Source organism: Streptopelia decaocto, assembly GCF_964273445.1.
Source record: "Streptopelia decaocto genome assembly, contig: HAP1_SCAFFOLD_45, whole genome shotgun sequence".
NCBI classification, from domain to species: Eukaryota; Metazoa; Chordata; class Aves; order Columbiformes; family Columbidae; genus Streptopelia; species Streptopelia decaocto.
Window position 1 is genome coordinate 1,099,584 of NW_028117033.1, and position 26,917 is coordinate 1,126,500.

Here is a 26,917-nt window from a genome sequence, read left to right on the forward strand (position 1 = left end):
GCATAAGCATAAACTTTTACAAGCGGCAAAAACTTTGTGATGGTATGATCCCGCTTATTTCTGATGGTGGGATACCAGCTTGTACTAAGTCATCCCACACTAGTGTTCTCATCGCCTGTGGTGGGGTTTTGATGGATAAAGATCTGTTGCTGAATTAGTCTGGCTCAAAGGAATCTCAAGGCCGCTTTGGGAAGCTGAGAACAGAACCTGCTGTGAGAAAGAGGGCCGTTCCACAATCTGCGGGCATGGCGTGGCGTGAATCATCGGGCGCATCATCAGTGAGACTCCAGCGCACGGACAGCCCACGATACTCATTTAGCGAATCCATGCTTGGAGCATGGACGCGTGATTAGAATATAGTTGCATATATAAGGAGGCTTGTTTCTGTAATAAATGGCTTTGGCGTGATTCACATTGAATCGACTTGTTTTGCTGAGTCCTTTATCGCTCCAACACTCGCCTGTGCTGTAACTCTGCTCAGTGTTGCCGGATTTCCATTCTCCACCACCCAAACAGAGGGTCCTGAAATTACAGCCCCAGTTCCCCTCAAGGCATTTGCCAGAGTGCCGGCATTACCTGTAGCACTTGGCACTGCTACCCTGTCCGAATCGGATCCATAATCAATACATACACCACCCCAATCTAAATCAATACTTTCCTCCATTGTGCACCAATTTCCACGGGACAACACAGCGTATGCTGTTAAAACTGCTGCACACAAACATTGATATAGCGTAGGTGCAATAATATCTTGCCTGTCCGGACCTCTGACAGTTTGCAGCTGAGCATATCGTTGTTGTATCTGATCACCATAGGCTATAGGGCTTAAGAAATCTTGTTCATCTGCCGATAAATGGATAGACACAGCTCCACTATCCTAAGCTGGCAAAATCTGTGCCGGAATTCCTTCCCCACTTGTCTGCTGAGAGATCTCTGAAAATGCCGTTAACTCCTTCGGAGAGTGAGTATGTGCGATCCGCCCCCTCATCTGCTTGTTCCTGCTGCAGCATCATTTGTATGGGGGGTTGTGCTCCCGCCACCTCCCTGCCATTTAAGTCAGGATCAAGTTCAGACTGAATATTGGAGTCTGAGGATCCACTCCAAATATTTCCATCCCATTCCTCGGGATTCCAAGTGTGGTTTGTGGTAAGAGTACAAACCTGAGAACACAAAAACTCACTTTTGGCACATTTTTCCTTTTGTTCCTTAGCAATAGATGCCAGCAGCCGGTCTGCATTATCCTGCAGCTCATAGCACCGTCTGCTTGAACAGTAGTTACTTCTTGCGCGATCGCCTTTGCATCCTGTAAAATCTCAACCTCCTTTTCCAGTTCTCTTATTTTATTCTGCAATGCAACAACGTCACAATCTAAGTGCCACAAATGTGATTTCACAGGGCAAACAGAGGAATTTGTCATGCCTGGTTGTTATATGGCACATTGTAATAAAGCACAGTGGTAATTTTCATCGATTTTACACAGGATTACTGGCTGTAGCAGACTGGTTGCATCAAATAAATGTTGACTTGCTGCACTGGTGGCCTTGGGAACAGCAGATGGCTTCTGGAGGTGGTGACATCTCCTGTGAGCCCAGGAGTGCTGAGCCCATCGTACAGGGAACAACCTCCCCTCCTCGAGCAGGGCAGAGGACCCAGGGGCCGGGCTGCCTGTCCACACTCCTCCCTGCCCCAGCACCAAAATATGTTCCTCGGGGGATAGGTCTCACCAGAGCCCCGAGAAGAATCTGTTTCCCATGGTGCCTTCAAAACACAGGGTACCCCAAGGGCTGGCACTGTCTGCCCTTCACCTCGCAGAATCACAGAGTGTCAGGGGTTGGAAGGGACCTGGAAAGCTCACCCAGTGCAATCCCCCCGGAGCAGGAACACCCAGCTGAGGTTACACGGGAAGGTGTCCAGGCGGGTTGGAATGTCTGCAGAGAAGGAGACTCCACAACCTCCCTGGGCAGCCTGGGCCAGGCTCTGCCACCCTCACCAGGAAGAAGTTTCTTCTCATATTTAAGTGGAACCTCCTGTGTTCCAGTTTGGACTCGTTGCCCCTTGTCCTGTCACTGGTTGTCACCAGCAGAGCCTGGCTCCATCCTCCTGACACTGCCTCTTTCCATACTGATCACCATGAATTGAGGTCACCCCTCAGTCTCCTCTTCTCCAGCTCCAGAGCCCCAGCTCCCTGGGGAGTTGCTCCACTGCCCAGCACCTCTGGGTGAAGAACCTTTTCCTATGTCCAAGCTGCCCCTCCCCTGGCACATCTTCCTGTCCTTCCCTCGGGTTCCGTCGTTGGTCACGAAAGAGTTCAGTGTCTGTCCCTCCTCCTCCCCTTGTGAGGAAGCTGCAGCCGCCGTGAGGTCTCCCCTCAGTCTTCTCTTCTCCAGGCTGAACAAACCCAGTGACTTCAGCCGTTCCTCGTATCTCTTCCTTTCCAAACCCTCCACCAGCTCCGCAGCCTCTTCTGGACACTCTCCAGTAGCTTTATGTCCTCACGGAAAGGGCGGGAAGAGCCCGCCCGCCGCGGCCCCCAGGAGGCGAGGAACTGCTTCCCACCCCCGGGCCCCGCAGCCCGCGGACCATCCTGAAGGGCCAGAGGAGGCTCTGGGGAGCCCGGACACGGGGAGAGGCGGGAGCTCCTCTCTCAGCGGCTTTTCCCGCCACTCCCCTCAGCGGCCGGTACGGGCCGCGCCGGGCGGCCGAACGCTCGCTCCCCTCAGGGCGCTGCCACCACGGCCGCCCTGAGCCCGCCCCCCGCTCCCTCCCCGCCGCCGCCAGCCCCGGACCGGATTCCTCGTCCTTCTGGTCAAACTTCTTAATCACGTCGCCGCCGGTCGCCCCCCCGCTTCCCTTGGAGCCGCAGCGCTCCCGCCGGGAGGCCCGCCCCGCTTCCTCAACCTCCGCGCCTGATTGGGCCGCAGCGCTGTCACTCAACCCGGGACGCGCTTCGGGCCGCTGAGCGCCTTCCGTCTCTCCAAGCCACGCCCTCTCCGTGCTGCTGGGGGTGTGGGGGGGCGTCTTAAAGGAGCCGCGCCACCATTTTGTGCGGGGTGTGTAAAATCCTGGGATCACTTTGCGTGTGAAACGAAGAAATAAGCGTAACAGCGGGGTCGATTAAACTGTTAAGCGACTTTATTTTGTCAGCGCTGGGGAACACTGGGATCATCCTCCCCAAGTACTGCAAAGACTGGGTGCTCTTGTGTTGCTTATATTCACATAATTATTACATATGCATGACAATTTTTGAAAATTTTGACACACAATACATCTATACTAAGAAATAATTCATGATGTTAGTTATAACTGTTTAGTTTCTTACTTACATCTATTAATTATTAGTTAAATATCAACTAAGCACTCTGCTTCTGAACAACATATCACTTAATCTTCTGTCTCTCTCCTGTCATGCAGAAGGATCTAAAACTTGAAAAATACCCCTTGTTTTGCAGGTGGTCAGAAAGCATTTATCATGTTAGTTAATGGTGGGTACGTCTTTTGTAACTTAATCACAGTATGAATTAATTTGGCAGCTTCTCTTCAGTTGTAAGAGACCCTCAGGATCATTGAGTCCTGGGAATTTAGCATTCGTTGTTGATATGATGAACTATTACTCCTTGGAGCTCATATTCTGGTTGTTTCACACAAAAATGTGCTGTCCAGCATCTCACTTTCCCCCATCCTGGTTCCCGAAGCTTCTCCCCCTGCCCTCACCATCACCCCCAACACACAATATTGTATCTGGCATGAGAAGATCTCGATCTCCACCCAACTGTCTCCCTTCTCCTCCAGTGTATTCCAGATCCCCTTCCACCACCTTCCCCATCTTCCTACATGTTCTTACATCAGAAAATACATTTCTTACCGCCACTGCATTTATCTTTTGTAATTCTGAATATTATCCATGAGTCCCCTCAGCTTTATTTTCCCATTTACAAGCGTCTCACCGATTGCTCTGTCGCCTTCTTCATGTGGTCTCCATGTGCTGTGAGACACTTGCCAAGCTCACCTGCTGGGCTGTCTGCTTAATGTGAGTTTTCTTGATTTGTTCTTAATCATAAAATAAATGCAATTTTGTTGCTCCTCTTCTCCAAATATCTATTTGTTGTCTATACCATGCATTTGCTGTCTAGAACTCATCGAGCAGGCAACAATTACAATACCAGTAAAGCTAAGTTTGCTATCAAAACCATCCAGCACAGCAAAACGCCCCCAATGAGCTTGATTTATACAATAAAACACATAATTTCCCCTCAAATACTGAATTAAACATGCAGCTTAAGTTGTCAGTAGCCTTGCTGTTTGTGGCTTCCTTCTTTCTAGGCCACTCCTTCTCAGCACGGAATAAATAAAGGAGTTTCTGGACCCCCTTCAGATGAAAGGCCAAGACAAATTCTTCTCATGTCCTTTCCAGGAGAGCAACTCGATGGTGTCATGTTTGTGGTGACAAGAGGAGGTGGCTGGGAAGCAACCAGAGCATGGTGTTCCACAGCTGCCCAAGAGCTTAACATTCATAATGCAATGAACAAATGAGTAGAAGAACCATGAATCTGTTTGGAAGCCCCAGTGGTCACTGGTTGGCCATCAGCCGAGCAACTGGAACCATCCGAGCTCCATCGTGGTGGCAGATCTTTATTTATCTGGTTTGATGTCCCAGGAAATATCACATGGACCAACCTCAAAGTGTCTCACCTGCTATCAGGTCCCTGGTCATGGCAATAATGAAGAAGATGGGCAATTACGCACAATTTGTTGCGAGAGCAGCCCTCATTTTAATTTCTGAAAAATTAAATTGGTTTAGATGTTGTCACAGTCCCTTCGGCGATGGACTCGTGATGGTTCTTTTACCTTGACCTCAGAGCGCAAAATTAAGGTGACCAAAATGCCAAGGGGTTATAACTCAATCAAGCAGTGTTACTTTATTAATTTGCCCGTAAAGCGGCACATGATAGAGAGACAGAGCGAGAAAGAGAAAAGGGAAAAGAAACAGGGAAAAGTAAAGATGAGCAATGAGGTTGCGTTTCTCACCATCCAGTTCCAGAAGCTCCCTCTGGTCTCCGGTCCCGTGGAGTCCGGCCGGTTCTCTGCCGTGGTTCGGGATCCTCTGGTGGGAAGATCTTCACTGGTGTCCATTCTGGAGTCACCTTGTGTGCTTCTTCACCCCCCTCGCTCCCATTGTTTCAGGCCAGTCTGCCTTGATTTCGCAACCCAGGCTTAACTGCGCAGGCTCGAAGGATCCACGCTTTCTTTTGCCAGCGCTTACGTGTCCAGCATTCAGGGTCTCTCTCTGGTCCACTGGGTGACCTCAGGAGCCTTGGCGAGCTCTGGGCATGCTCTTTGTCATTGGCCATTGTTTGAGGGAGCAGGTGGGGGACACGTGTGACTGAGGCTGCAGGTGAGAACACATCTTCTGGACAGCAGCGATTGTCCCTGGGTCAAAGAGACCCTCATGACAACAGCTTTCCGGAGGGGGGGCTGGTTTGGCTGAAGCAGCAGCAAAGTCCACACAGCAGCCATTGTGAGCAGGAGGCCCCCGTATCAGAGAAACAGTTCAAACAATGCTGCTCCTCGGGCCTCTCTCCAAGTCATTGTCCATCTGTTCTTTCGGTCAGGGCCTCAGTTCTCTCAGTTCTTGATGGCGATGGTCAGGCCAATCCTGCTCCATCTCCGGACCCACTCTCACAGATGTTTAGCACGGGTCTGCTGGTCTGGATGAAACGCTTCTCTCGAATCCCATCCACAGGCAACACGGTGAAGTGACCGGCTGGTTCTGTGGGTAAAGTTGTGTCTGCAAGGACTTCTGCTGTCTGACACTGGGCTGTGTTATGTGGCTTTTCCTTCCGGAGCTTCTGGGTTTAGTACTTTCTCCTTTTGGTGCCACGAGACCTCTGCACCATTCCTGAGAAACACGCGCTCCCCTCCAACATCTTCTGAGAGTTTTTCTATATCCCTGAGTTTTGAAAATTGCTGTTCTCTACATTTCCTTGAGTTCATATCATCTGCAAAGCGGGGTGACCAGTACTGGCTGTCAGTTCGCAGGGAACGGGCTTGTTTTTCAATCGCATAATGAATGCAGATGGATGACACTCAACATTTTTAATTCTGTTTTTCCATGCAATCCAACAAAGACAAATTCAGACAAGCTGCATTTTTTCAGCCAAAGGTTTGAATGACTATTTAAATATGATTAATTTGTCCAAATCCCCTGGTACCATCCTTGTTTTCATGTCTCCTACAGTCTCCCACAGGCAAAAATTCAAGTGGTGTCTGTTTGTTCCGGTGTGTTGCAATAAAAGTTGTTTGCTTTACTCCTCTTAGCAGCATAAACACAAAACCCAAGCAGAGCTCCTTGGTCTCTGAAATTAGGGTGGGTAGAGGATGTTTTTGTTTCCCTACATGCTGCTGGTGGAATCTAAGAGGTGGTGTTAACCCATTGATAGGATATTATGGAGCAAGAGAAAGAAGCAAGTCCTTGCCGTCTACCCAGGTGTTTATATAGTTGGAATATTTGAAAGAATTATTTGAGATCTTCCACAAACTGAGACCACACAATGTAATGTATCTGCTCTCCTGTTTATGGGGAATCATCAAGTCACAGTGAATCTTGATTCTAGTCCTAAAATCCCAGTCCTGCAAAATGTGATGATACTGGTTCTTTTCCAGAGCCCACTGTAGCTCCAGCAGCAAAATCCCTTTTTATTAGACTTTTGCTAAGGGTGTTAATTCATTGAATGCCTAAGTGTGTCTCTTAAAACACAAATTATTCCATTTTGTGAAAGATTTGGGCAACTTTCCTTCTGCAAGGTGGGAGCTTGTAGGTGGTTACCATTAGCTCCTGGAGTTCTTCCCATGAACGAAGAAGAAATCGAGGACGCTCTTCCCTATCAATTATATCTCATAATTTAAGAAAATGATGCTTGAAGGGGCAGTTTCAAGCCAGCCCAAGCTTTGTAGATCTAAATCTCAACATCAGCTGAATACCAGGCTCCAAGGGAATTGAAGCAAACTGGATTATATGGCATTATCTATATTGTCGATGTGTAAATCTGGTGTAGAGCGACTCTCTGAGCTGGAGGGACGTGGTTTTAACCCTCAATTTAGGTAACGTAGGAAAATAACTTGAAATGTTATAGATCTCAAGAAAGACTACATGCTCCAAAAGGTAATATTTGAGTTTAATTCTTTGTGTCTAGTAAAATATGATAAATTCACATCCATGATGTATGTGCATGAGCATTCACCTTCTGAAAACAATCCCACGTCTTTGCATCTTATTGAAAGCAATTGAAAACAAGTCAAAAAAGTGGGTAATTCGCAAGACTGAGTTCTTCACCATGACCAATAACTTGTTCCTAACACATAAACTCTTCCAATATCATTTTTCTAGAGTGATTACTCTGAGGCTCAGGTTTTAATCCATCTCGCCTAATTGCACTCTAATCACATCTGCGTGAAATCATCCTGAGAAGAAAAAAATTTGCATTCATTTGTAATGAATATTAACATTTTAATTTTTATCCATGCACTGTAAGTATCTCTTGGTTTCAAACAAGACATCTCCTTCCAGAAAGTACAGATTCATGAAAAATAAGTCCAGTCTGGTTCTTTTCCCAAACAACTCTTCCTTGCTACTACTCTTTTCATCCCTTGTCCAAAACCTGGTGCTCTGCACCAGTTCATTGCTTCATCTCTGAATTTAATACATTAATGTGGCTTCAAGCCAAGGTCCTAACTCCGAATTCTTCATTACTGGGGGTGTGGAGGGTCTTTGTTTCATCCTCTTCGGCCAGTTCTGGTGGCAGCACTTTTTGGTTGTCCCGCAGGTGTTCAAGCTCTGCAGATGTGTTGCAGATGTGTTTGAGATGTTCACCGTCTCCCACCTCTCTCGAGCTCCTCTGCTCCTGGACCCTTTGCCCCATCCCAAAAACACAGTGGAGACTTTTCTTGGGCAGGAAGGATGTTCTTCTCAGTTGGACGCTTTCCTGTGCTTTATGTGAAGAAAATGGGGGCTTTTTTGTATCTTGATAATACTAAAAGGATTAATAAGAAAAGGGGGAAGGTGTAAAAACAATATACAGAGATACAAACACAGTGGAGTAACATGGAATCATGGAATCACTTTGGTTGGAAGAGACCCTCAAGATCATCGAGTCCAACCATAACCCACCCCTGGCACTGCCCCCTGTCCTGAGAACCCCATGTCCGTCTGTCCAGCCCTCCAGGGCTGGTGACTCCAGCACTGCCCTGGGCAGCCTGTTCAATGCCCCACAGCCCTTTGGGGAAGAAATTGTTCCCAGATCCAACCTCAACCTCCCCTGGCGCAACTTGAGGCCGTTTCCTCTGCTCCTGGCGCTTGTTCCTGGGGAGCAGAGACCAACATCATGAGGGCAAAGACGAGAAACGATCTTGATGGGCTGTCGAGATACTGCAGGCGACCTCAAATTTTGTGAGTGATGGGACCCTCAGGTCCTGGATATTGGGGGAGTTGATGAAACTGCAGATTGTCAGGGGAAGAGGATCAGGGAGGAAAAAAAGGAGGAATAGCCAGAAAAGAGTGTACAAGGGGCCAGTTGGCTGTAAATCAGGGCTGGTCACTGCGCTTGTCTGACCCAACCCTGCTCCTGGTCACCACAATCTGTCTTCTTATCAAACGCTTTCTTAATTAGCTCTCTGCAGAATCTCACATCTCAGGGACGCAATATGTCCAAACAAGTTTGCTCTTTCAGAAGAAATCCCTTTCTTTAACCCCTCCAGCTGTTTCCTTTCTTTTTTGTTGGCTCTAGTGGCAAGTTTTATCTCCTATTTGCTTCTCTGAATCTATGAAGAAGCCCCTGATTCTGCCCAGCTGCTCAGGTTTAGCATCCTGGAAACCCTTTTCACCAATACTTTGTATTTTTGTTGCCATACCTGTACATTATTTAAATTGTTATGCAGTAAACATCAATCTGATGAGGTCACGGTTACATCTCTGATGTTCTTCAGGAATGGCAGCATCTTTTTAATCCTCTTCTGAACCGTGGCATGGAGGAAGGATACGAATATACTGTATGGAATTTTTAATAACTATTTAGATAACGAGTCGGCTCATGGGCTACTCCATCCTCCTTACTTGTGTACCACTGCATCTCCAAAAACATGGTATAGAGAGAACCACCCATAAATACCAAGCTATAGGATTTATTAAGTTAGAGGACAAGTTTAATATATGGTTTCTGATGACATTAAATGAACAGCTGATTAATAAAGTGACTTAAAGCAGTTCAGTGGGATTTGTTGTAATCAAAACAGTGACTTGATGACAGATTTGATGATGTCAAGGGTCACGCTATGCTTGGACATATTAATCCATAGATATTTGAATATACCACGCACACCAACCTACAGCTTTGAGCATACGTATGTGAAATATATATGGAGATATACTTAAGGTTAAAATTTTCCTCTCAAGTCAAGCAAATTACTCACTTTGTAGCATTGGCATTTCCTAATGGGCGATTTGTTGAGACTGGAGAAATCTGTCTTCACTCACAGCTTTGCGGCATCGGTTGGTCATGATATGTGTCCAAGGGATGTCCCAGCTTGGAGGGAGACGTTTGCTGCAATCCATGGAAGCTCCAAGGGCCTCACTTTGGAATTGCTCTTCAGAAGGTCATGAGATGGTTGGCTTTAGTCAGTATTTTTCCACTGTAGCCACTCTTAATATTCTGGTGATGTCCAGAACTCTCCAGATCACATAATTCTGGTATTGTTACACTTGGACTGTGTCCCTGGTACCGAATTGTCACAAGGGACTGATGGTTTCCACCTTTCCAGGGCAGAAAGGGGTTTATTTTCCCATACGGGAAGAACATGGAGGGTTGTGCCTTTGTGTCATGACTTATTGCACTTGTGCTTCTGTTTTCCAATTTCATTGCACTTGCACAATGGGAATTGTTCTCCCCAGACCATATCTGACCTGCTCTGGTAGTTGAGTGGCCCAGGAGACACGGGATGGGTTGCAAACACCACAGAATATTCATTTTCTTATGCCAAAGAAAGGAAAAACGAGTCACCCTGAGGACAAAAGGGACCATAACAGGACCTCAGCCACAGCCCCCAGCCAGGGAGGACACCAGGGATGAGGTGGCCAGGGAGGGGACATGTGGCCAGTGGTGGTGATGGCTGCTCATGGGACCCAAAGGTGGAGTTCAAGGGACAGTGAGGTGACCAGGGAAGGGTGAGGTGGGAGGGGCTGAAGAGAGGTGACCATGGGACATAGGGATGGGGACATGGGACGTGGTCATGTCTTGTAGCCTAGGGGACCAAAGGGACATGGTTATGGGTGGTGGCAGTGGGGCATCTCAAAGCCAAGGGGACAAGGTGGCCATGGGAGATGGGTACGTGGGATGGGACATACAGGTGTGTCCACATGTCAAAGGCCAAGGGAGAAGGGGGACCAGAAGGAGGTGGACGTGGGACACGGGGACAAGGTGATGGGACATGGGGACAAGGTGATGGAGCATGGGGACGTGGCCACACTTCAAAGCCCAGGGCACAAAGGGGACAAAAAAGGACCATGGGACACAGGGATGAGGCTGTAGGACATGAGGAAATGAGCATGGGACATGTGGAGGTGGCCATGGGGACACAGTGGTGGGACAGGGGGACACTAGGTGACACAACCTGCCTGTCATTTGTTACGCTTTCTAGCAGAGACAAATGACATTGTGCACATTTATTTGTAACCCTGGGGAAATGAGAAAGGAAAGAAACCCCATGTGACAGAGATTGATGTGCTCCTAGAAAGTGATGGTAGAAAGACCCATACAAATCTTCCATTCTCCTTTTCATTATCAGAGAACTGAAAAAACATAAAAGCAAAAACAAAACCAAAACATGAGCAGAATTCATTTTGCTTTAAGATAAATCCTCTGGGGATGCCATTTGTAGGCAAAAGGGGATGTGTCCAAGCCTCCAGCTGCAAATTTTACAGCCTCATGTTTCATCAGCAGCTGCGATTGTGGTTATTTGTTCCAGGATAAGTAACTTGTCTCCTAGGATCTGATTTAATAATATAAAGGCTTGTGAGAGAAGTCAGTCAGTTCTCTTTGAGAAAAGACTTCTTGCCAAAGACCTTAGAAAGCGAGAACTGCAATTCCCACAAGGCAGGAAACCCAGAAGAGGCAGGAAAAACCCCTTTTGCGGTTACATCAGCGCTTCCCCCTCAACTCCCATCGCTCCAAATGGAAAAAGAGATGAATTTCCCCCCCCAAAAAAAATCCCATTGGAGATCCCCTGTGAGACCCCAAGCTGCTCAGACCCCACCCAGCTCCGAATGGATTCCTCAGCAGTAAAGTCACACTTTGGAAACTCCAACGTGGAGCAATTTCTCTCATCAAGCTCAGAAACAGCTTTTGGAAAGGCAGGATCCTCTCTGACCAGAGGCCACAAACACAACAAAGGCTCATAGCCTTCACTGGGGTGTTCCTCTGGGCAGCAAAACCACCCTGTTTCCACCAATTCTACCAACCTACCTCCAGAAGATGAAGTTTTCAATGTGCGTCAATGTGTAAAAGCTGTGGCGAGCATAAATGCAGTGTATTTCAGCTTTGAGTAGAAAATGGCTTTGCCTACAATGCTAAGCACCATATCTTCTTCTTCACCTCCTTCTTCTTCTCTTCCTTCTCCTCCTTTTTTTCTTCATCTTCTTTGTCTTCTTCTTCATCTTCATCTTCATCTCCATGTTCTTAATCTTCTTCTTCTCCTTCATCATCATCTTCCTCTTCTTCCTTGTCTTCTTCTTCTCCTCCTTTATCTTCTTTATCTCCTTCTTCTGTCTCCTTCCTCATCTGTCTTCATCTCCATCTTCTTTGTCTTCTTAATCTTTGCCCAGGAAGGAAAGAGCTCCGAATCCCTGGTGCTGGCATCCTGAAACAAGCAGTTTGTCTCTCTTTAAAGACACTGGAGTGATCTCTAGTCCTGGCCTAGAATCCAGCTTTTCTCACCCCCAAAATCTCCACTTAAAGAGTTGTAGTCAATAACACAACCCTTCTACATGCCACATCCAAGGAGAAACAAGCAGAACTCCTCAACCGCTTCTGCCCAACCTTCCCAAAGCAACACAAGGCAAGAAGGTGAGAGAGAGCTCAGCCCAAAAATTGCTTCTCGGATGTTCGAGGCGACTGAAAACAAACAATTCTTAAATTGTTAATTTGGATGCAGGATGGTGAACCCCTTTGAAAACACAGAAGATGTGCTCAGACCTTGGTTATCTCCATGTTCCACCATGAGAGTTGCTTTAGGGTCATGTCTTGGTGCATGGGACAGGGACAAGGTGGGAAAGATCCTTTGATGCCGCATGTAGGGGCACAGTGCACAAAGGGCTCCCCGAGATGGGGACTGGGCAGGACTCAGTGGGGTGATGAATCATAGAATGATCTTGGTTGGAAAAGACCCTCAAGATCATGGAGTCCAACCATTAACCCAACCCTGGCACTAACCCACGTCCCTGAGAATCTCGTCAGGAAATCAGCACCCACAGGCATTCAGTAGCTCTGATTTTTTGTATAAAGGTATCACAATTCTCCAGTTCGACCCTCTCATGCATAGTTTTGTTTATCTTTTTGAAGATTAGGAGCTACAGGGCTTGTTTTCACCAACATCACAAAAATCCTCACCCAGAAAGAGTTATGACATGGTTGGGTCTTACATGGCTTTGGAAGGAACACTTGGGAAGAAGGATAAAGTCTCACAGACCATATTTTCTTTACCAAATCCCAGTATCATTACCATCAACTATTTCTTGCGCAAGCCGATTGTGAACTCTAACCTCTTGATTGCTTTTCATAAAATGCATCTTGTGAAATCTCAACCTGTCCAGAGTACATTGATTATAGCATGTGCCTAATCAAGAGCAATTAACCAAGATTCCCAGGGTTCGGTGTGTATCACTTAACTGGTGTATAACTGGTGCAGCATTTTCATCTGCGTGGCCCTGAATGTTTCTCGGCACAATCCTCCAGCATATGAACCTTGTTCTCAAGGTTTAGTCTCGTATGTTGCTCTTTCTAAAATACACCTGCAGCCTGTGGAGGTCCATAGTGGAACAGATACCCACCTGCAGCCCATGGAGGCCCACGGCGGAACAGATACCCACCTGCAGCTCATGGAGGTCCATGGTGGAGCAGATACCCACCGGTGGCCCATGGAGGTCCATGGTGGAGCAGATACCCACCTGCAGCCTGTGGAGGTCCATAGTGGAACAGATACCCACCTGCAGCCCATGGAGGTCCATGGTGGAACAGATACCCATGGTGGCCCATGGAGGTCCATGGTGGAACAGATACCTACCTGCGTCTCATGGAGGTCCATGGTGGAACAGATACCCACCTGCGTCTCATGGAGGTCCATGGTGGAACAGATACCCACCTGCGGCTCATGGAGGTCCATGGTGGAGCAGATACCCACCAGTGGCCCATGGAGGTCCATGGTGGAACAGATACCCACGGTGGCCCATGGAGGTCCATGGTGGAGCAGATACCCACCTGCAGCCCATGGAGGTCCATGGTGGAGCAGATACCCACCTGCAGCCCATGGAGGTCCATGGTGGAGCCCAATGGAGGTTGTGACCCCACAGAAGCCCACACTGGAGCAGACTTCTGGCAGGACCTTTGTCCCCATGGAGAGGAGCCCAGGCTGGAGCAGGTTTGCTGGACTTCTGACCGCATGGAGGATCCACGCTGGAGCAGTTCATGAAGAACTGCAGCCTGTGGGAAAGACTCACGTTGGAGACGTCCATAGAGGACTGTGTCCCATGGGAGGAACCCAACGGTGGAGCAGGGGAAGAGTGTGAGAACAGAGACAACCTGTGATGAACTGACCACAACACCCATTCCTGTCCCCCTGCGCCACTCCCAGGGAGAAGGTAGAGAATTTGGGAGTGAAGTTAAGCCTGGGGGGAAGGAAGGGATGGGGGGAAGGGGTTTTAACATTTGGTTTTATTTCTCTGATTTGATGGATATTTTTTTTTCTCCCCAAGCAAAGTCTGTTTTCCCCATGACGGTACTTGCTGAGGGATTTCCCTGCCTTTATCTCACCCATGAGCCTTTCATTGTGCTTTCTTTCCCCATCCAGCTGAGAAGGGACTGACAGAACAGCTTTGCTGGGACCTGGGGTAGGTGGACCACACCTTGGTAGAGCTTCCTGTAGGAAACCATCATCTTGCCAATATAACAGGCTCAGGCAGGATCTCTCAGCAATGTAGATTTTATTAACGATTTTGCAAACCTGTGTGTCCTACCTGATGGTAGCACATGGAATAGGGCAAAAAGCCGGTGCTTATATCACCTTAATCTCAGCCGCAAATTCCCTCCCCTGTTCCCAGGGGCTGGTTCTGCAGGGTTTACAGGCTGCCCGGCCCTGCCGCAGATCACCTGTCTCATTCATCTAATTCTGCTAACCCCCTCCCTTATTGATCTACTTAAAGTGCGCATTCCCAGCTCTCTGGCTCCCTTCTCCCCAGCTTAGCTTTTAAAACACAGTTTGCATTCTGGGATTAGTCCGAAGTGATGACTTAGTTTTACATTAAAGATTCATAGTCTGGTGTCTCTCAGTCCTCCCCCCCGCTCTGGGGTCAGGCGCCAGGTCCCCAGGTGTACAAACAACATTTGTCCTTTAATGGCTGCTCACACTCCCCCCCACCCAGGAATTGCATCCCCGGGAACCGAAGCCCCTCCCCGTTATTGTATCCCACCCCAGGTATTCCATCTCACCGCCAGTGTCGCATCCCCACCACAAGGTATTGCATCCCCCACGTTGTTGCATCCTCCTCCCGCTATTGCATCCCATCCCCAGGTATTCCATCTCACCCCTGGGTATTGCATTCCCCTCCTCCCCCTCTCGGTACTGCATTCCCCCCTCCAGTACTGCATCTCCCCCCGGTATTGCATCCTTCCCTACAGGTTCGGCATCCCTCCCCCAGGTATTGCATCCCCCCCTGGTATCGTATCTCACTCCCTGGTATCGTATCTCGCCCCCCCGATACTTCAACCCCCCCCGGTATTGCATCCCGAGGGTATTGCACCCTCTGGGTATTGTACCCCGTCTCTGCTATTGCGTCCCCTCGGACTCTGCATCCCCCCCGGGTACCGCATCCCCCCCGGTACCGAACCCCCAGGCACTGCATCTCGTCCGGGGTACCAAGCCCCCAGGCACTGCATTCCCCCCACTACTGAACCCCTGGGTATCGCACCCCGCCCCGGTACCAAATCCCCGGGCACTGCATTCCCCCAGGTACCGAACCCCTGGGTCCTGCACCCGCCCCGGTACCAAACCCCTGGGCCCTGCACCCGCTCCGGGTACCGAATCCCCAGGCACCTCACCCCCCCTGGGTACCGAACTCTCAGGCCCTACATCCCCCCTGGGTACCGAACTCTCAGGCCCTGCATTCCCCCCGGGTACCGAACCCGCTGGCACTGCATCCCCCCCAGGTACCGAACCCCCAGGCCCTGCATCCCCCCTGGGTACCGAGCCCGCTGGCACTGCATCCCCCCTTTGTACTGAACCCGCTGGCACTGCATCCCCTCCGGGTACTGAACTCTCAGGCACTGCATCCCCCCTGGGTACCAAACCCCCTGGCACTGCATCCCCCCCGGGTACCGAACCCCCAGGCCCTGCATCCCCCCTGGGTACCGAACCCGCTGGCACTGCATCCCCCCTGGGTACCGAACTCTCAGGCCCTACATCCCCCCTGGGTACCGAACCCCCGGGCACTGCATCCCCCCTGGGTACCGAACTCTCAGGCCCTGCATCCCCCCCAGGTACCGAACTCTCAGGCCTTGCATTCCCCCCGGGTACTGAACTCTCAGGCCCTGCATCCCCCCCCCGGGTACCGAACCCGCTGGCACTGCATTCCCCCCGGGTACCGAACTCTCAGGCCCTGCATCCCCCCCCGGGTACCGAACCCACTGGCACTGCATTCCCCCCGGGTACCGAACTCTCAGGCCCTGCATCCCCCCCCGGGTACCGAACCCGCTGGCACTGCATTCCCCCCGGGTACCGAACTCTCAGGCCCTGCATCCCCCCCCGGGTACCGAACCCACTGGCACTGCATTCCCCCCGGGTACCGAACTCTCAGGCCCTGCATCCCCCCCCGGGTACCGAACCCGCTGGCACTGCATTCCCCCCGGGTACCAAACCCGCTGGCACTGCATCCCCCCTGGGTACCGAACTCTCCGGCCCTGCATCCCCCCCGGGTACCGAACTCTCAGGCCCTGCATCCCCCCCGGGTACCGAACTCTCAGGGCCTGCATCCCCCCGGGTAACGAACCCTCGGGCACTGCATCCCCCCTGGATACCAAACTCTCAGGCACTGCATCCCCCCCGGGTACCAAACCCCCAGGCATTGCATCCCCCCCGGGTACCGAACCCCCGGGCACTGCATCCCCCCGGGTACCGAACTCTCAGGCCGTGCATCCCCCCGGGTAACGAACCCCCGGGCACTGCACCCCCCACCCCGGTCTCTGTTCGAAAGCGAAAGGGGAAGGCGGGTCTGGCCACGCCGGGTATGTCCGGCGGCGGGCGGCGGGGCCGAGCCCCAGCCCACCCCGGGAGCCCTGAGCCCCCCGGCCCTGCTCCAGTGCCGCCACCGTCCCATGGCGCAGCCGCTCCTGCCGCTGCTCTGTGATACCGTCGTCCTCCTCCTGCCCTGGACCAACGCCGACACCGGTAAGCGGGACTTACTTGGGCTCCCTCGCCTCGCCACCGGCGTCGCCACGCCATCCTCGGGGTGTCCGCGCCATCCCCGGGGTGTCCGCGCCATCCCCAGGGTGTCCACACCGTCCCCGGGGTGTCCGCGCCATCCCCAGGGTGTCCACGCCATCCCCAGGTTGTCCACGCCGTTCCCGGGGTGTCCGCGCCATTCCCGGGGTGTCCACGCTGTCCCCGGGGTGTCCACACCGTCCCCGGGGTGTCCACGACATCCCTGGGTTGTCCACGCCGTCCCCGGGGTGTCCACAACATCCCCAGGTTGTCCACGCTGTCCCCAGGGTGTTCACGCTGTCCCCGGGGTGCCCAATCCACTGCCCGGGGTGCCTGCGGTACTCCCTGGGTACACACACCTCCCTCCTGCTGCCCCAGGCACCTCCCTGGGGTACCCACACTGCTCCTCCGAGTGCCCAGGCTCCTTCTTGGGGTACCCATGCTGCACCCCTGCGTGCCCACACTGCTCCCTGGGTGCCCACACCTCTCTCTAGGTGCCCCAGGCCCACCCCTGGGGTGTCCATTCCCTGGGGTGCTCAGGCTCCCCACTGGGGTGTTCATGGTGCTCCCTGTATGCACACATCTCTCTCTTGGTGCCCCATGAACCCCCTGGGGTATCCACACTGCCCCCCAGGGTGCCCTCGCTGCTCCTTGTGTGCCCGTACCTCTCTCTAGGTCCCCCATGTACCCCGAGAAGGTGCCCATGCTGCACCCTGGGGCACCCTGGGGTACCTGTACCGCTCCCTGTGTGCCCACACCTCCCCCTAGCAGCCCCACACGCACCCCCAGGGCGTCCAAGCTGCTCCCTGGGGTGCCTGGATCCCTCCTGGGGTGCTCATGCTGTTCCCTGCTATGCCCACACCTCTCTCAAAGTACCCTATGCCCACCCCTGGGGTACCCACCTGCACCCTGGGGTCTCCATGCTGCTCTTTGGGGTACCTGGGCTCCTTCCTGGGGGGTCCACGGTGCTCTCTGTGTGCCCACACCTCTCTCTAGCTGCCCCATGTACCCACCCTGTGGTACCCACGCCGCACCCCTGGATACCCAAGATGCTCCATGCGTGTCCACACCTCTCCCTGCATCCCCCGTACCCATCCTGGGGGTACCCACACTGCATCCTGAAGCACCCACACCTCTCTCAAGGTGCCCCATGCACCCCTCTGGGGTGCCCACGCTGCACCCCAGGGTGCCCATGCTGCTCCACGCATGCTCACACCTCTCTCTGGGTGTCCCATGCCCACCCCTGGAGTGCCCACGCTGCTCCCTGGGGTGCCCAAGCTGCACCCACATGTTCCCCTTGCACCCCTCCGGGTGCCCACCTCCCTCCTTGGGTGCCCACTCCACCTCCCCACCGGTGTTCAGGGAGGCTGGGAGTGAATTTAAGGTCCATGTGATGGACCCACAGGAGCTGCATCACTGCAGGATTTCACCCTGGGTGGGCTCTGTGGGTTTTCCATGGGACTGTGATTTGTCCACGGCTGAGAATCACCACTGGATCGGGAATGTCACACCGTGTCTTGCATCTCCTAAAGCAGCTTTAGGAAAAATCACCATCACAGCCCAGCATGGAGCTGGCGATGCTGACACCCCAGCGAATTGCTGACAGCATTGGCGAGACTATTAGGAAATGTTTAATTAATATTTAATTAAATAAACATGTTGGAATTGTGAAGGGTGGGCGTGGAAGCATAGGAAATGGGGCTGGAAGGGACTGAAAAGGTTCGGGACAGTGCTGTCCCTTCTCCTGGCTCCTGTCTGCTGCCAAAGCTGCAACGCCCCGGAAAATCACGGAGTCACAGAATCATTTTGGTTGGAAAAGACCTTTAAGATCATGGAGACCAACTGTTAACCCATCCCCGGCACTGCCCCATGTCCTGAGAACCTCATGTCCGTCTGTCCAGCCCTCCAGGGCTGGTGACTCCAGCACTGCCCTGGGCAGCCTGTTCCAATGCCCCACAGCCCTTTGGGGAAGAAATTGTTCCCAGATCCAACCTCAACCCCCCCTGGTGCAACTTGAGGCCGTTTCCTCTGGTCCTGTTTTTCATTATCACTTACAGACCCTCATACCCACTACACGTGGGCACCTGGGAAGGTGGAGCAGTCACAGAGGAGACGTTCCTGCTGCCCCAGGACCTGTCACCATTCCCGCTTTAATTCAGTCAACAGACAATTTGGGATGTGCTGGTTGTGCTGACACATCCCATGACGCTCACTCTGGGCATCACGTCTTCTCCTGCTTCCCATTCCTGGCACAACTGGTCAGCCATAAATATTCTTCGGTTTGAATGTGAAAACGTTTTATTTATTCCTATGATTGCAGTGCTCCTGAGGAATTCTTCAGTCTTGGGCACAGAACTCCGAAATTTCTCTTTTTCACCACGTTTTTTTGCTGATGCTTTTTAAACCATTAGCAGAAAATGCTCTAGAAAATAGAAAGAAAAATCGTTACGTTTTCCTGATGTGGATTCTCTGGTGTCTCGTTGTGGTTGTGCAGCCCCATGAGCCGGAGGGGACATCTCCATGCTGTGGGATGACAGCACAAAACAGCATTTCCATCCCTGGGACTAATCCAAGCAACTCTATGTTCTGCTTCCCAACCTGTCGGGACGAGCTCACCAGCATAATTTGAGATCGCTGGCTGAGAAAGACAAAAAAAGCAAAGCAAAAACGTGCTTAATTCATGCAATGTCGGGGGTCGAGACCCCGGCATAGGTTCTGGCCTGCGGCGACGGAGGAAGAAATGCAGCCAATTCAATATGAATGATAAGCATACTTCCATTTATTGCCTCGAAGCACTGGCTTTTATATCAAACGCAGAGCACAGACTTTTATAGCAGTTCTATTAATAGCAATTCTATTTATAGCACCCCTTTATAAAGCAGTTCTATTAATTATGCCTACTCGTCAGACACCGATTTGATAGCATACATAATGAGCCCATCCCCTTCTGTGGTTTCTCTGGTATGTGACTTCCCCGTTTGTCGGGGATCGAGACCCCGGCATAGTTTCTGGCCTGCGGCGACGGAGGAAGAAATGCGGCCAATTCAATGTGAATCATAAGAAATACTTCCGTTTATTGATACAGAGCACAGACTTTTATAGTGGTTCTATTAGTTATGCCTACTCGTCAAACACCGATTTGATAGCATACGTAATGAGCCCATCCCAACATACATAATGAGTCCATCCCCTTCTGTGGCCCTCCTGGTATGTGAATTCCCTCATTATCTCGGAGCTGCCTCCTGAGACTTGTTTATCCAGGCCTTTCTCAGGAGCTGCCTCCTGAGACTTGTTTATCCAGGCCTTTCCCAGGCAATACCTTCTCACTTACCCTTGCTCAGCTCATGCTAACTGAGGCCTACTCATGCTAACTAGAAGAGATCCTCTTCGTAGAGAGGGTCTCATGCCCTTTCTCTCTTGGCCATTCTTCAACACCCGTTATCTCGGAGCTGCCTCCTGAACTTTGTTTACCCAGGCCTCTCTCAGTCAGTACCTTCCCACTTACCCTTGTTCAGCTCATGCTAACTGAGGCCTACTTATGCTAACTAGAAAAGATCCTCTTCGTAGAGAGGGTCTCCGCCCTTTCTCTCTTAGCCATTCTCCAACAATGAAATACCAAAAAAAACCCACCCCAACAAATCACAAACCAAATACTGCACGTGTATTTTGGCCTGGAAATTTAATATCAGTGGGATACAGGGAATTAGGGTGGAAATAAAGCAGCCAGAGGTATTTTCACAGGACGGCTGGTACCCAGCACGACAGCTCGTTTGGGAGGTTCGTTAACGATGCGACGGGGTTTTGAGCTCTTGGGCTGGCACATCAATGGGAAAATTCAACCTGCAAGACTCAGAGGGAATGGAGACGAGCGCAGAGATGCTTCTGGCCATCCTGAGAGAGTCTTGTGGGCTTTTCCTTGAATTAAAAAGCAAAATAGAAGACAGATGTTGGGTTTTTGCCGTGTGGAAGTCCCCAGTGGTGCACAGATCCAGGGAATTTTATCAATCTGATTCAATAAAAAAGCAAATAAGAGACGGAGAGGTTTTAGTTACCACCGATCTTGCTTGGAAGCAAGAGCTTTATCACGGTCCCAGTTCTCTCCATCCATCCATCCATCCATCCATCCATCCATCCATCCATCCATCCATCCGTGTTTTGCACCATTTCCAATTCACTATATAAAGGAAACCTAAATCTTGGCCACACATCTCCAGTGCTGGAAAACTGAATTCTCAAAGATTTCCTCCTCTTTTCCCCCTCGGCACGTGTTCATTTCATTGAACAAACTAAAATCCATGCAGCGATGGCACGAGATGCCGGGGTCATGATCCTGGAGAGCAGAGATGTTGGGGTTTTCTCATTGAAGGATTGGGGTGTTTTGTGGAAGAGAAGTTCATTTTAGAGTTGAACCAAGTGGAAAAAAAGTGCTTTGGTGAGATTACAGTGACAAGATCAGGTTAAAGAGCTGAAAGGCATAAGCGGGACTCAACAAGTCCCTGTTTTTCCTGGACATTTTGGTGCTTTGGGCTGGATTTCAGTGTCCGCGGGTTGTGTTGGCACTGGGAGGGCTTTTCATTCGTTTTCTGGCACAGCGTCCATTCTGGTGACGTGTGAGGCTATTGTGAAATGTCCCGTGGGGTTTTCTCGCAGTGCTCCCAGAAATTCTGCTGCTGCCTTGAGCAGAGGCTGAGAACCAACATGCTCAGCACACACGTGGGCACCACATCACTTGCACTCTCCGGCCACAACGGCTGCAGCTTTTTGGGGTGTTCCAGCACCAGGGGACACACATGGACCCACCTGAGCACCGAAATGGAGCAGACACACCTGTTCTGGAGACAGGTAAATTGATTTTTATCTGCAGGAGTTTTGGGTGAGCATGTGGTGCTCCTGTCCCCACTGTGCTCCCATCACCGTCCCGCTCCCAATCCCAGACCAACTGTGCATCCCTCACACCAAACGTGTTTCATCCCAGTTGAGCATCAATTCATCCACCTTGCGCATCACATTCCAGCCACGGATGACTCCATCCCAGCCCTGCGGGACTCTCTGAACTGCCTGAAAGGAGCTTGGAGCCGGGGGGTCGGGCTCTGCTCCCCAGGAACAAGCACCAGGAGCAGAGGAAATGGCCTCAAGTTGCACCAGGGGAGGTTGAGGTTGGATTTAGGAACAATTTCTTCCCCAAAGGGCTGTGGGGCATTGGAACAGGCTGCCCAGGGAAGTGCTGGAGTCACATCCCTGGAGGGGTTGAACGGATTGGAAATGAGGTTCTCAGGGACATGGGGTAGTGCCAGGGCTGGGTTAACAGTTGCACTCGATCTTTGAAGGTCTTTTCCAACCAAAATGATTTTATGATTCTGTGACATCCCATCTCTGCATTGCTCCATCCTGTCCATGCATTTGCGTCCCAGCCATAAATCATCCCAGCCTATTTGTGACAGGCCAAGGGGTGATGGTTTTAAACTAAAGGAGGGAGATTCAGGCTGGACATGAGGAAGGAATTGTTGTCCTGAGGGTGGTGAGAGCCTGGCCCAGGTACCCAGAGAGGTGGTGGATGAACCATCCCTGAGACATCCCAGGCCAGGCTGGACGGGGCTCTGAGCACCCTGAGCTGGTGCAGATGTCCCTGCCTATGGCAGGGGGCACTGGGGAGCTGGGAAGGTCCTTCAGCCCAAACCCGTCTGTAATTTTGTGATTCTAGGGCTGACCCTGTGCATGGGTTGTGCTGGCAGCAAACCCACAGTGGGACCCAAAGACTGGGGCTCAATGTGACAATTCGAGGTGCTTCGCGTTCCTGCAGCACACCTGGCAGGAGGAGGGTGATCGCTGAAACAGGGGAGCAAGCTCCGGAGCCGGGAGGGCGGGTGCTCGGGAGCTTCGCCCTGGGTTTGGCGATGCTGACCTGCCAGTCATGTGGAATGGAAATGGTCCTGCAGCCCCTGAGACTGGGGGTCCCCATGGTGTGGTTTTCTGTTGGAGCGATAAAGGACTCAGCAAACACTTTGATTCAATGTGAATCATGCCAAAGCCATTTATTACAGAAACAAGCCTCCTTATATATGCAACTATATTCTAATCACGCGTCCACGCTCCAAGCGTGGATTCGCTAAATGAGTATCGTGGGCTGTCCGTGCGCTGGAGTCTCACTGATGATGCGTCCGATGATTCACGCCACGCCAGGACCCCGCTGATCGAGGACGCCCCTCTTTCTCACAGCAGGTTCTGTTCTCAGCTTCTCGGAGCGGCCTTGAGATTCCTTTGAGCTTGACTAATTCAGCAACAGATCTTTATCCATCAAAACCCCGCCACAGTTTCCCTTGTGTCCTGGGGACTTGGTTGGGGACCATGGAGGCGAGGAAGCCTGAGCTCAGCTCTGACATCACTGCTCACTCTGACATCAATTGTGATGTCACAGCACAGCGCCGCTGCATGGGCATTCTATACAGGCAGGAGGCTGCAGTGGGACAGGGAACATGGGGGGACTGCACGGGTGGTGAGCAACTGGAGCAGCTGTGCAACATCTGCGGAGGGAGGTGGTCCTTGTCCCCGTGTCACTGCTCCCTCCTGGCATCTGTCACCGTAGCAGAGATAACTGCCACCCCGTTTCCACTGCAGCTGTCACCCTCTGTCACCTCCTGCCAGCACCGCTGCTTTTCAACAGAGTGACGCGCAGCCCTGGTCTCAGAGTCACCGTGCCCAGAAGCAAAGGGGCAGCAGAGACTGGTCAGCCTGTTGTCACCATGGATTCCTCAAATATCATCAAGGTTACTGTGAAGACGCTCAAACAGGAGGAGAAGTTTGAGGTTGCTCAGAGCAGCACTATCCAGGAGTTTAAGAAAGAAGTTGCCAAACGTTTCAAAACATCCCCTGATCTGCTGGTCCTGGTATTTGCTGGGAAAGTCCTCAAGGATCAAGACACTTTGAGCCAGCATGGAGTTCACAGTGGGGTCAACATCCACGTTGTCATCAGGTCCCAGCAGAAACCACAGGATGGCCTGGCAGATCAAGAAAGAGCGACCGCCCTCATGCAACCTCCCAGCTGCAGCAATTCCAACTTATTCTGCTTGGGAAGCACGGGTCATCTGCAAAACCCAAGCTTAATCCATCACGACTTGTCTGAGCTGTTGACCTCCAGCCAGGAAGCAGTGGCACAGACCATGGCGGACCTCTTGTCCAGGATCCCTGCTTCAGGCCTGGATCTGAACACCATCAACAACAACACACTTCTGCTGGGCTTCCTCCTTGGGGTGACGGGCGTATTTCTCCTGGGCCTGGACTCCACAGACACATTGGACTTGGAGAGCAGCATTCAAGAAGAAGAGGTACCCCTGCACAGCTTGCAAAGGGAGATGCAGACTGCTTTGGTGCAGGATGTCCTCGACAATGCCGACGTTGTCAGGGACCTCCTCATGTCCAGCCCTCAGATGCAGCAGCTGGCTGAAGAAAATCCCGAGATTGGCCACATTCTCAGCCACCCCCAGACTATCAGAGAAATGCTGGAGGCCTCCAGCAGCCCTGCCGTAAGGCAGGAGATGATAAGGAACCATGATGTGGCCATGAAGAACCTGGAAAGCATCCCTGGAGGGTTCAGCGCTCTGGAGCAGCTGTACAGAGAGGTTCAGGAGCCCATCTTGGACGCTGTGCAGATGGGAAACAGCCCCTTTGCTCCCCAGGACAGTGACCCACCCCTGACGGGAGCCAGGCTACCAGCCCACACCGAAAACCGGAGGCCATTACCCAACCCTTGGGCTCTGTGGTCCAGCGGGGTCAGTGGTAACACAGGGGATTGCGATGGCCAGTTCGCCATCAGCAGCACAGGTGACAGTTTCACCTCGCTGAGCTTGGGTCCTGCGGCAGGACCGGTGGTGCCCAACTCGGGGCAGGTTCAGACCATGGTTGAGCAGCTGACAGGAGACCCAGAGCTCATGCACAGCCTGGGGAGTGCGGTAACACACCCCGACAGCCCCGCACAAGTGCTTCTGAACGGCGCCGAGACACCAAGTGACGGAAATTCTCCATGTGAAGACCAGCAGGTGCAGCAGCTGCCACCGGAGCTGGAGGACGCCGAGATTTCGCCCCTGCTGAGGAACCCGCGGGCGCTGCAGGCGTTGCTGCAGATCCAGCGGGGATTACAGACCCTCTCGACAGAGGTACCGGATTTTATACTGAGTTTGCAGGACCCAAGTGTGCAGCTGGATCTGGAAAGCACGGACGACTCGTCACAAAGCAGCGAGTCTGAGGACAGTGGAGATTTCAAGTCAGATGGGGAGCAAGGAGAACATCAGATGGAGATGAATGAGGAGGTGCCACAGGCCAGATTTGGGAGACAAATGGAGCAGCTCAGGGCCATGGGCTTCCAGGACCAGAGCGCAAACTTGGAGGTGCTGATTGATGCAGAAGGAGACGTCAGTGCAGCAGCGGAGATACTGGCGAAAGCACCGTCATCGGACAAGATACCATAACTGGTTTGTCCAAATGAACCGGTTACATCACCTCCTCTGTCAATGGCTGCGTTTCAGTCTCACCCCACACTAAAAGCAGCAGGGTGCATGCTAACAAGTTGTGTGCTGTAGCGTTCTTCCATCCATGACAATTGATTTCCCCTGGTCCGCAAGGGTTTCTTGCATCCAAAGGCAATAGACTGAAGAGCTTTCTGTGTTACCTGTCACTGCCAGCATCAGCCTTTCCTCAAGGGAGCAAATGCTGTTATGAAAGTCAATGTGTCACTTCTGCCACTGCGTCTCCTGTGCGTGTGCTGTCCGCGAGGGTTATCGTAACAGTCGGTGGTGGCTGTAAGTCACGTTTACATCCCAAATGTATGCACAGTGGGTTTTTACCCACCTGTTGTTGCACGGAAGGATTGAATTTCATGCAGCAGTTCAGAGTTCGGCATTCCAGGAGTGGCGCGTTCCGGGGCCACCAAGCGCTGTTTACTAGAGGGTGTTGGGCCGGTGCTGGAGCGAGCTGAGAGAAGGGAACGGAGCTGGGGAAGGGGGTGTCTGGCCCCGTTGTTGGGGATTTGGGGATGCCGGGGGGGTTAGGAGGGGGCACCACCGGCTGAGCCCCACTCTGTTGTCTCTGAATTGCTGCCTATTTGTTTGTATTTGAGCAAGTTTGGAGCAAAACTGGGAAACGGGGGGTGTGAGGGGGGCAAACACAGCTGAGCGCGACTGACTTGGAGCTGGATTGGCCCCATCCCAGCACCATGAGTCGCCACCGGGTATTTTGGAAAACACATGTTTTCCCCCTGCTCAAGAATTTAGATACCAAAAGATCCCAATAAAAACAATAACGCTGTTTACGTCTAGAATTGTCTTAAATACACGTCCTTCTATGCATGTTATAGAACACTGTAACCCTGCTTTGTATATTACCATGTAATACATGACACTAAAACCGTTTCAATTAACTGACTAGACAAAGTTTTCCTCTGGAAAATGCTGCCGTTTTGGAAGACTTCTTACCAACTGAAGCCAGAACTACACACTGTAGGTTAAGAACAAACAAGTCATTATTGAAACAATAACTCATCCAAACCACACCGGGACTCACTGCCACCAGTTACGAGGCTGAAAGTGCTTCTTGGGAACACCTGGCAAATGCGCAGAACAAAACCGATCTGCCCAGGTGCCTGTATCTCAGTCAGAATAGTACTCCAAAAGCTACGATATTTTAAAAACCTGTTGGCTGAAAAAGAACAAAGCATTTGTCATTGAAGCAGCTGTTTCTTCTGGACATCTGAACTCTTACAAACACCTCCTTTCCTCGTTTAGTACAACATCATTTCCACTGTATCATTCAATTGTAAGCCCACAGAAACAGAAGATTATGCTTTCAGGAAGAGAAAATAAACAGAGGAAGGTAAGCTCTGCACAGGTGTACCATGCTCCAGAACAGACCTTACTTTTAGTACATGTGGTAAAATGTTTCGTATTAAAAATATAGGAGAGGCGGTGCATTCTTAATGTTAACTTTAAAGTCCGCTCTACAAGTACCTCAGGAAAAACGCAGACACACGTCTTAGCCGTACCTTGTACGGGCAGACCACTCCGGATTCTGTCTGTCTGTCTTGTACTTCTGTAGCAGAAGACGGGGCAACCGCAGTGAGACGGTGGCAGTGGACACCCAGCTGAAAGAGGAAAAAACCCTTCAGAACAAAGCTGGATAGGAATCTGACACTTCC

At 51.4% G+C, this 26,917-nt stretch overlaps 1 protein-coding gene and 2 long non-coding RNA genes across 5 annotated transcripts in view; 2 read left to right on the forward strand and 1 right to left on the reverse strand.

Annotated features, from left to right (window-relative positions):
- LOC309451970 overlaps positions 1 to 1,035 on the forward strand; it is a 626,315-nt gene extending 625,280 nt beyond the window's left edge. The window contains exon 3 of the long non-coding RNA XR_014186372.1: positions 816 to 1,035. This is a non-coding gene — a long non-coding RNA (uncharacterized lncRNA). The remainder of the gene's footprint in view (positions 1 to 815) is intronic.
- Positions 1 to 26,917, reverse strand: part of LOC309451968 — a 163,209-nt gene that overhangs the window by 68,361 nt on the left and 67,931 nt on the right. The window lies entirely within an intron of this gene.
- Positions 23,475 to 25,196, forward strand: LOC309451952 (ubiquilin-1-like; the record flags this gene model as incomplete). Its single annotated transcript, XM_082076646.1, has 1 exon — positions 23,475 to 25,196. One exon carries the CDS (start codon positions 23,475 to 23,477, stop codon positions 25,194 to 25,196), a length of 1,722 nt encoding a protein of 573 aa, XP_081932772.1.